Source organism: Durio zibethinus, chromosome 15, assembly GCF_047325235.1.
Source record: "Durio zibethinus cultivar Kanyao isolate XHJ-2024 chromosome 15, ASM4732523v1, whole genome shotgun sequence".
Lineage (NCBI taxonomy): Eukaryota > Viridiplantae > Streptophyta > Magnoliopsida > Malvales > Malvaceae > Durio > Durio zibethinus.
Window position 1 is genome coordinate 8,250,604 of NC_143176.1, and position 11,358 is coordinate 8,261,961.

General features: G+C 31.9%; 1 protein-coding gene across 1 annotated transcript; it reads right to left on the minus strand.

Moving 5' to 3' along the window:
• Positions 1-8,292: 8,292 nt before the first annotated feature.
• LOC149514652 (zinc finger BED domain-containing protein DAYSLEEPER-like) lies at positions 8,293-9,004 on the minus strand. Its single transcript, XM_089744228.1, has 2 exons — positions 8,467-9,004; positions 8,293-8,348 (listed from the first exon to the last, which is right to left on the minus strand). The coding sequence occupies exons 1-2, from the start codon at positions 9,002-9,004 to the stop codon at positions 8,293-8,295; spliced, it is 594 nt and encodes a 197-aa protein (XP_089600354.1).
• Positions 9,005-11,358: the final 2,354 nt, after the last annotated feature.

Sequence of the window (11,358 nt, forward strand, 5' to 3'; positions counted from 1 at the left end):
AAAAGAATCGAAGTTGATCCAGATAAGATACAAGTCATCCAAAACTTATCTCCTCCTCATACTTCAAAAGAAGTACGAGGTTTCTTAGGAAGATTAAACTATATTGCTCGTTTCATCTCTCAACTCACTTATAAGTGTGATCCTATTTTCAAGCTTCTTAGAAAATATGATCCTAGAGAATGGAATGATGAATGCCAAGAAGCTTTTGATAAGATCAAAGAATACTTGTCAAATCCACCTGTGTTGGTGCCATTAATGCTAAGAAAACCTTTGATTTTGTACTTGACAGTGTATGAAAATTCAATAGGATGTGTGCTGGGACAAAGAGATGAAACTGATAAGAAAGAACGAGAAATTTACTACTTAAGTACGAAATTCACTGATTATGAGTCCAAGTATTCACCATTAGAGAAGATGTGTTATGCATTAACCTAGACAGCTCGAAGGCTTAGATAATACATGCTTTATCACACTATTTGGCTCATAGCAAAGCTGGATCTTATTAAGTATATCTTCGAAAAGCCCTTATTAACAGGAAGAATAGCACGGTGGCAAGTTATGTTTTCAGAATATGATATCATTCATGTGACTCAAAAGGCTATTAAAGGGAGTGCAATAGCTGAATTTCTTACTGATCGTGCAATCGAAGATTATGAGCCAATGAAATTATATTTTCCTGATAAGGATGTGATGGCTATTGAAGAAAATAAACCTATTGAAAAATCATGAAAGATGTATTTTGATGGTGCTACTAATGCTTTGGGTCTGGTATTGGGGTAATTTTGATATCTCATGATGGGCATTATTACCCCATCATAACTAGGTTAAATTTTAATTACACAAACAATGTGGCTGAATATAAGGCCTGTGTTATGGGTTTACAAGCAACAATTGAAAAGAAGATCAAAGTGTTAGATGTGTTTGGAGATTTAGCTTTAGTTATTTATCAGTTACGAGGTGAATGGGAGACAAGAAACTTGAAGTTGATCCGATACCATAAATACATCTCTGAGTTGGTCAAACAATTTAAAAAAGTTCAATTTGAGCATCTACTAAGAGAGAAAAACCAAATTGCTGATGCACTGGCTACTCTAGCTGTAATAATTAAAATATATGCAAATACTGAAATCCAACCAATCAAGCTGGATGTGAAGGATGTACCAGCACATTGATCAGGTGTTGAAAAAGAAGTTGATAGTAGGCCATGGTATCATGATATCATGCAATACATTAAAAGCCAGCAATACCCAGAACATACAACAAAAAATGATAAGAGGACTATCAGAAGATTGGCTATGAGTTTTTTCATTGATGAAGATATCTTTTACAAAAGAGGTCAAGATCAAGTACTCTTAAGATGTGTAAATGCAATTGAAGCAAAGAAGATTATTGAAGAAGTGCATGATGGAGTTTGTGGGGCACATGCAAATGGTCATATGATGGCTAGACAAATTATGAAGGTTGACTATTATTGGTTGACAATAGAGGGTGACTGTATTGATTATGCTAGAAGATGTCATAAATGTCAGATTTATGCTGACAAGATTCATGGTCCACATCAACATTAAACATTCTGGCTCCTCCGTGGTCATTCTCTATGTGAGGCATGGATGTCATTGGTCCCATCACTCCAAAAGCTTCGAATGGGCATAGATTCATTTTTGTGATGATTGATTACTTCACTAAGTGGATAAAAACTACATCATATGCTAGCGTGACCTGATCTGTGGTATTTAGGTTCATAAAAAGGGAGATAATATGCAGATATGGGCTTTCAGAGATAATTATTTCTGATAATGCCAAAAACTTGAACAACAAAATGATGAATGAAGTATGCACTCAGTTCAAGATCCGTCATCGTAATTCAGCACCGTATCGTCTGAATATTAAAAGAATTCTAGAGAAAATGAATGAAACTTACAAAGATTGGCATGAGAAGTTACCTTTTGCTTTGCATGCTTATAGAACATTAGTCTAAACATCTACCGGGGTCACTTCATTCTCTTTGGTATATAAAATAAAAGCTGTGCTATCGATCAAAGTAAAAATTCTCTCACTGAGAGTCCTGATAGAGGTAGAGTTAGAGGAAGCAGAATAGGTTTGAAATCGCTACGAGCAGTTAAACCTCATTAAAGAGAAAAGATTGTCAGCATTTTATCATGGTCAATTATATAAAAAAAGGATGATGAGAACATGTGACAAGAAAATTCATCCCCGTTGCTTTAGAAAAGGAGACTTAGTGCTAAAAAGAATCCTTCCAAATCAATATGATAATCGAGGAAAATGAACACCAAATTGAGAAGGCCTGTATGTGGTGAAAAATGCATTTTCTGATAGGGCATTAATTTTGGTAGAGATGGACGGAGGTGATTTGCCTACTCCAATAAATTCAGATGTTGTGAAAAAATATTTTGCTTAAAAAAAAAGAAGAAAAAAAAAGAAAGAGAAAAAATGATGACTTATCTAAGCTGAAAACCTGAAAATGTGGCTTGGATATGAAAGAGAAGCATCATCAGAAGAAGATCCCACAACACAGGGGCAAGTATAGTTTGATGAGCTCTAAAAAATCAAGGAAGTCATCTGATTTAGTTTTAGAGAAAGATTCTGGGAATATGTTGTTCATGATTATCTTGTAATAATTATTTAGACACCTTTGTTTCAACTCAAACACTTTGCCAAATGAAATATGCTATCTCTTCTTTGAAAACAATACCTGTCCATTCTTTATCCTTTTTTGATATTTTTGTTCATCATATAAGTGAATAAGAGAAATGTGTGATTGCATTTTGTTTGTCTTGAACTTAAAATGATGAAAAAAAAAAAACAAACATGAAATATCTCAACATTACTATTTAAAGTTGACAAAGGCAAATGAAAAAGGATGAGAAAAGCATGACAAGACATTGATGTTGCAGACTTTAGAAGAAGAAAAATGAAGAATAAAATGGTCAAAATTAAAAACAGATTGGTTATATAGCAATTGTTAAGAATTTAGATAAAAAAAATAAAAAATGAGAGATTTTGAGAACCTTTTTACTACAATGCATAATTTTGATTGCATTACATGCATTGCATTTAAAGCACTCAATACATGCATCCATGAGAAGTTGTAACAAAGATAGAAAATTTCCATTTTTTAATGAAAAACAAAGATTTTGGTAAAGACAATGATCAAACAAAAGAATCAAAAAAAAGAAAATTTACTTGTTCAAAGATGAGAACTCAAATTTGAAAATAGATGAAAAGATTTTAAAGTTGTTGAGTCTTTGTTGAGAGGAGCCTTTTTAAAGATGAGAATTTTTTTTTAAAGTTGTGGAGCCTTTGCTGAGAGGAGCTTTTCCAAAACGAGAATTTTAAAGTTGTTGAGCCTTTACTGAGAGGAGCTTTTTCAAGATGAGAATTTTAAAATTGTTGAGTCTCTACTGAGATGAGCTTTTCCAAAATGAGATTTTTTAAAGTTGTTGAGCCTCTGCTGAGAAGAGTTTTTTTAAGAGAATTTTAAAGTTGTTAAGCCTTTACTGAGATGAGCTTTTTCAAGAGAATTTTAAAGTTATTGAGCCTCTACTGAGAGGAGCTTTTAAAAAATATATATATAATAAATAAAAAATAAAAACAACAAAGCAAAAAAAAATAAAGAAAAAGAAAAAAAACTTTTGAGAAGTCCACAATATTGCTTCTGAACAAAATCATTGTGTTTGTCTTTGCCTTATTCCTGATTCTCAAAAATAGGCAAAGAGGGACAGCTGTAGACATCGATTTTGTTCGGGTCTACTGTCTTTATTTCCAGTTTAATATTAATAATAATTTTAATAATAATAATAATAATAATAATAATAATAATAATTAAAAAAAAAGAGAAAGACAAAAAAAAAAAGCTAGAAAATGGTGGCACCATTGGCCCCAACAGCCCCATTTAGCCACCAGACCAGTCCCATCAAACCAGCCACCCTATGACCTTCGCCACCCCTACAACCACGCGTTACAGACACCTACAGCCACACCTACAGACTCTTAGACCAATTTTTCGAACATACGTCTGGTTCTATAAAGACCTTAGCTTCCTCTCTTTCTAGAAGGGGATCCGTTCACAAAAACCCTAGCTTATTTCGTAAAAAAAAAACCTCTCAGACACAGAAGCTAAAAATGTAAACAACCCTAACACCAAAACAAAAAAACCAAACAAGAAAAAAAATAAAATAAAAACCACACAGTTCTCCCCGTAGGGAGGAACCCAATGCCAGAAAAGCCCTTGCAACAAAGAAAATACCTAGAAAAAGTCAATCAATTTAAAAAAAAACCAAAACTTTGAGCCCCGATCTACATTGATCGGGGCTGTTTTCGGTAAAAAAGATATCGGATCCAGAAAACGCATGTCAAGGAGAACGTTTTAGCAATTTTTAGGATTTTTCGACCACCAGTGACGATGGCTGGTGACCGGCGAACGGCGACGAAGGCGTGGGCTGGCTGATGATTTTTTTTTGGCTGAAAATAAATGAAAGTTTTTTTTTCTTTTGAAGCAAAAGAATGAATGAAAATTTTTTTTTGACTTTTATATAGAAGACTAAACCCAAAACGAAGTCGTTTCAATAATGCTCAAAACGACGTCTTTTTGAGACTTGAGGATCCATGTGTTGACCCGTGACCCGACCCGAGGTCCGCGTACCCGACTCGACGACCCGTTTATCTTTCAGCCCCTAACTGATCCATCTGAATCGGACCAGACTGAACCAGACCGCGCTTGAACCGCTGAATCGCCAGACCGAACCGAGTCGTCGATCCGACCAGACTCGCATTGATCGGACCTTTGATCGGTCCGGTTCAGGTAAAAAATATTTTTTATATATTATTTTTGTTATTTTAATTATTATTATTATTATTATTATTATTATTTATGCATGTAAAAATGTTTAAATTTATCAAAATAAATTTTTATAGTATTTAATAATATAAAATTGATAAAAAAATAAGACAAGAGAATTTTATCCAATGATGAGATTTAAAGGTATTCCGAGTAGTGATGCCTATAAAATCTTTAGGTGAGAAGAATTTTTTTTAAATACTACCTGTGTATTGGAGTATTTATAAAAATTTTTCAATACAATAAAAATTTTCTTTTTATTAACAATAAATAAAAATTAATTAATTTATTAAAATAATAATATAAATAAGAAAAAAGAAAATTTTATCCAATGATGGGATTCCAAAAGTATTTCGAGTATAGATGCAATCCCTAGGTAAGAAGATTGTTTTAAAATATTAGCAATGTATTGAAATATTTATAGAAAAACTTCAATACAATAAAAATTCTTTTTTTTCTTCAAAATTAAAAATAAATATTAATAAAATAATTAATAAAATTTTTAACAAAGGAGAATAAAATGTGTGCACCAACATGATAACATTTTGCATTGCATGCATGACATTTTTTACGAAAAGTAAATTTGAGCTTCTGGGGATGAGATTCTAAGGTATTTCGAGAAGCGATGCCTAAGAAATCTCTAGGTGAGAAAAAATTCTTCTAATGATACCAACGTATTGGAACATTTTAAAAATTATTTCAATAAAAAAGTTTTAATTTATTTTTCTCGAGAATAAAATTTTTTTTCTAATAAATAAAAAATCAAAGAAATTATTTTTCGAACACCGAAAATAAGACTGTTTTTATTAAAATCGAAGGATAACATGTAGTTAATTGGTATCGTTCTTAACGGGTGCTGTGGGGGTGCTAATCCTTCCCCACACGTAACCGACTCCCGAACCCAGACTGTTGCGCAAACCCTAAAATTATCTTTTTAATAAATTTTAATTAATTTTAAGATTTCATTAAAACGATATGTTTTAATAGGTGATCAATCGCACCTAACGAAAAAAAGATTGATGGTGACTCCATTATTTTTTTTATTTCGTTTTCAAATTTATCGAACGGACACAAAACCGTTACGACATTAGATTTTTTTTGTTTTGGTGCAGACGATGGAAAATATCATTACAATCTAGACACCCCAGGCCTTGTTACCCTTAATAAGTCTTCCTGCATGAATTTGACAACTCCAATAAGAGGATCATCTACCACAAATTAAGACTCATTTCGACTGAAAGCCCAACCAGTCATTAAAAATTTGCCTCCCTATAAATATGATGAATTTTGCAATCCCAATCTCTACTGAATAGCTGCTAACATTGGCAAATAACATGGTATAAAGGATCATTCATACAAAGAATCAGATTCAATAATCAATCTTTAAAATCCTCAATCCCAAGCTACAATAAGCAACCAACCGAATAAGTTGATCTTTTACTTGATATAAATGAAATTAACATAATTGCTCATAAACCACATGCGGAATCTCACCAATTCTATTTCAATCCTAACCACCACTCGTGTTCATATAATTACTAACACAATACATGTCATCGAATTTAGATGTTATTTGACTACATCTTACCATAATAAACTGGCTGCCTAACCACTTATCACTCTAAAAGAAAGTTTGGTTTCCATTAAAAACAAGTTTCTCATATCCTTGAGCAATCAAATCTTTACTCCATAAAATACTCTTTCAAATATGTGAATATTTTTGTTTTTTGCTTGCCTGGAAAAAGGTATACTTTTCAAATATTTAGCACGTACCACCTTAGCCCATTAACCATTGTCCCTTTTTGCGAGTCTCCACCCAAGTTTAGCTAGCGAAGCCATATTCATATCCAAATTCTTTCAAATGCCCAAACGTCCATCTCTTTTATTACAAAAATTTTGTCCCATTTGATCAATGCCACCTTTCTAGAGCCCCCCAAGACCGCCCCAAAGAATTCTTGTTCAAAGCATCAATTTCCTCAGCAACAAAAATAGAGAGTTTTGCCGCTTACATAGTATAATTGGCAATAGTATTGGTAACGGATTGAACCAAAACTGATCTGTCAGCCAAAGACAACTACTTTGCCTTTTAAGAACTAAATCTGTTCTTCGCCTTCTCTACTAGGCCTCTGTATGTTTGCACAGTAACACGGGGTCAATGTATCGAAACTCCAAGATAATTGCCAAAATGCAGAATGTTGCATCCCAATAATAGTGCCAAATACACCAATCAAACTTTCTAAAACATTTGCAGATGTAAAGAGCTTTAATTTTTCAAAACTCACTTTCTAACCTGAAAGGAGCAAAACCTCTTCAAACGATCCACCATAACCGTACATTGTATCACTTTAAGTTGCATCAATAATATCTGAAAGCTTTTGTAAACACAAAACAAAGAGATAAGGAAAAGTGGATCACCTTGACATGGTCCTTTAATTGATTTGAAAAAAAAAAAAGGGTAAGCTCACCATTTTAAAATATAGATGTGACACAGAACATGATCTAAGAGATAAAAGATGGTAGCAACCCCAAATTCATTAGAACCCACCGCAGGAAATCCTAATTGATGCAGTCATATGCTTTCTTTAATAAACTTTCATCATAATACAACCCATCTTACCTTTTTCTTCTTCCCAAGGAGTGCACTGTTTCCTGAACAACCACAATATTATCAGTATTACACCGTCCTGGAATGAAACTCCATTACATAGGAGAAATAATATTCTTAAAAGAATGTATTAATCAACCCACAATGATTTTATAAATTAATTTCACGAAAACATTGCATAAACTTATAGGCCCAAAATTTGATACCATTTCAAGATGCTCAATTTTAGGAAAAAGAACCAAAAGACCTTGTTACAAGCTTCATTAAATCCACCGGTCAAAAAGGCTCGCTTGACAAAGTTACTTATCAAACCCCGTAAAACATCCAAATTTGCTTGATAAAAAAACCTCCTGATAACCTTCCGATCCTGGTGCTTTAAAATCAACCATAAAGAGTAGAGCTCTAAGTACCTCATCCTCTTATAGCACGTGTAAAAGTATCAATATGAGAAGCAGTAAGTTGCAACTAAAAATGGCAACAGAGCAGATATTTGTTATTTTGAAAATATCCATATTTGAATCCGTTTATTTTTCATGATATCCGAATTTGTTTAATTATCTGTTTAAATTTAACATTATTATCCAAATCCATATCCACTTAAATAATCACCATCCGTTAAATATTAAATATTTGAATGCGTTAAAATATCCGTTTATGAAATTAAATACAGTAAATGATCCAAATTATCCAAAAATCTAAACACAGTAAATTATTCAAAATACTAACACACAGTAACACACTAATATAATTTGATAAATAAACATCCAACTTGAAACATTTTATAAATTAAAAACAACCATAAAACTTAGTTCCATCCACTCATGAAAGATTATTCTTCTTCTTCAACAACAAATGTGCTAGTGGAATCAACACTTGAATTTGATCCTACACAAATAAAATATATAAATATTAACGTAACTTTTGAGATGAGGCATAATAGATTTTATTTTTGAAAAAACAAATGAAAATAAATAAAAAAAAGTATAACAAGCGTATTATTTGCCTTCTGTTTCATTTCTCAACCAATTTTGGCAGCACATCAATGCCTCTAATGTGTCTGGATGAAGCCTATTCCGGTGGCTGGTCACTACTCTCCCATTTGTACTAAAAGCCAACTTCAATGCAACTGTAGAACCAAGAATAGCAAGAAAGTCTCTGGTAATCATTTGCAAAGTGGGATACTTTATCCCATTTGTCTTCCACCAATTAAGAATATCAAAAGATTGAGTCCATGGCAAAACTGGCTCATCGAGATAGTGATCCAATTGTGACTTCACATGAGTACTAGTAGAAGAACTTAGAAATGCAACCAACTTGGAAAAATCTTCTTGTTGAGAAGTAGGGGAACTTGATGCTTGAAAAGATGGTGTCGATGGTGAAGCGTAAGAAGCACTTGATTTTGGTTTAGAGGATTTACATTGGTATTTATGAAGTGAATTATAACAAGTTTTCCTAACTTGTTGGACTTCAAAGTCTGCATCACCACCATAAATTTTAGGAAAATAAAACTCCACAACTTTCATTTTAAGCCGAGGATCCATGACAATTGCCACAGCTAACACAATATGAATAGTATTCTAATATTTCTCAAAACTTGTCAAACATTTTCCTTGCCATTACACTAATTATATCATTAGTAGAGCATTTCCATTTCAAAGTTTACAAATTTGAATAAAATAAGAATTGGCAGTTAGATACTTTGTCTCAGAAAACAATTATGTGGCATTGTAAAAAATTTCCAATTTCTCAGCAATATTTTATGCCATCTCCCAATCTTTCTCACTAGGCACTTCATTGTAATTTTTATCCCTAAGTTTCAATTTAGGAAAAAGATCTTTGTACCCTAAAGTAGTTCGAAGCATCAAATAAATTGACTTTCACTTTGTTCTACGATCAGGACTCAATTTTTTTTGGCATATCTAGATGAGCCACATCTTCAAAATTTTCCACTTTAGAGGGACTAGCTGACCAAAATGCTACACTATCACGAATATTATCAATTTTATCTTTGATTATAGATAATTCATCTTTCACAATAAGATTCAAAATATGTGTACAGCATTTCATATGAAAGATTTTCACATCAAGTAAAAGTTCAGAAGACAACTTATCTGCTATGATAAAAACCATACTATCATTAGTACTGCAATTATTCACAGTGATAGTAGAAAGTTTAGTCTTTATATTCCATTGAGTCAACATAGCCATTAGTTCTTGTGTAAGAACATCCATGGTGTGAGATGTGGGCACATAAACAAACCTAAATGTTCAAAACCTAAACAATTAGTTAATGTGCTAATAGTTTTTCATAGAGACAGTAACGAATTTCATAACACATGTTAAAGGATAAAAAAGAATTATTTACCTTAAGATATAGCTTTGCAACATCTAAGAGTCACTAAGAAAATGAGTTGTAATGGACATGTAACCTTTTTTTTGGTTCGAAGTCCACATATCTGTTGTAATTGCTATTCGGCTTCTCAACTTCTCAAACGCATCCATTAGCTTTGCCTTCTCTGAATTATAATTCTTGAGAATGTCCTTTTTAATTGTATTTCAAGAAACCATCTTAAAAAGGGGCTGGAGACTAGAAATAAACTTCCTAAAACCAACATGATCAACAATAGAAATAGGATACTCATGCAAGATAATAGCTCAAGCCAGCTTATGTCTTGAAGCATCTTGATCAAATGTGAAATTTCCAAAACGAACCTTCCCATCATTTTTCTTCTCCGCACTAATTTGTTTTTGCTTTTCAAAGCACTCAACAATGCTTGTACTTTTTTTGCTTGAACAAGTACCCAAATGATTTTTCAAAGCTGTTGTTCCATTAATGCCACCAACTTTAAAAACTTTATTACAATAATTGCAAATTCCCACCATTTTTCCATTTTCAATTTTGTTTTAAAAGTGTTCCTAAACTTCTGAAGTTAATTTGCGAGAGCCAGGGGGGCGGGGCGTTTCGTGCTTGAATCTTCTAATGGAGGTTTAGATGAAGTAGGCCTAGTCTTACTTGAATCTCATAAATTTGGACCTACATTCCCTGAAGATACAGTAGTAGTATTTTTGCAGTTCTCCTCAACAATCTTGACATTTTTACTAGTTGACATTTTTAGTAAACTGTAAACCTAAAATTGTATTAAATCACAAAATAAGCAAACGATAAGCAAACTGGAAGTAAAGTCGAAATAAGAACAAGTAAACAAGAAATGTTTAACAAAAAAATAAAGAAGCCAAGGATCTTCCAACAAACGATTTTGCAGTAGAGAAAACACATCAAGAAAAGTCCCAAAAAAACAAAAAATAAATAGATAAATCACCTAAAAAAATGACGAGAATGAAGAAATAGAGAGTGGCTCCATGAGGGATATGAGTTAGGGGAAATAAAAAATAAGAAAGGGAGTTTTAGTTTTAGTTTAGGGTTAAAATTAGGGATGGGAAAGTTAGGGAACTTTGTAATAAAAACAACATTCTAATACCATGTTAATCGTAGGCTTAGTCACGTCTAAAAGAGTTTAAGGTATTAATTACTATTTTATTTACAATATACAAAATAAACGTTATTTGGAATAATATTTTTTATAATTGATAATATTTTTAGTTTAAGGTTAAAATTTTATAATATTATTTAAACAAAATTATATAATATTTTATTGCTATAAATGTTATTTAGAATAATTTTTTTGTTTTGCTTTTATGAAATTTTATATTGTTATTATGTAATATAAAATAAATAATATAAAATAGGTTATTGATATTGTTTTTTATTTAATTATAATATTTTATCATATGATATAAAATAAAATCATATAATATTTTATCACTATACATGTCTAGACAATGGACACATTCTAGTAAATTTTGAATTTGGATTGCATTATTATAAACCTTATTA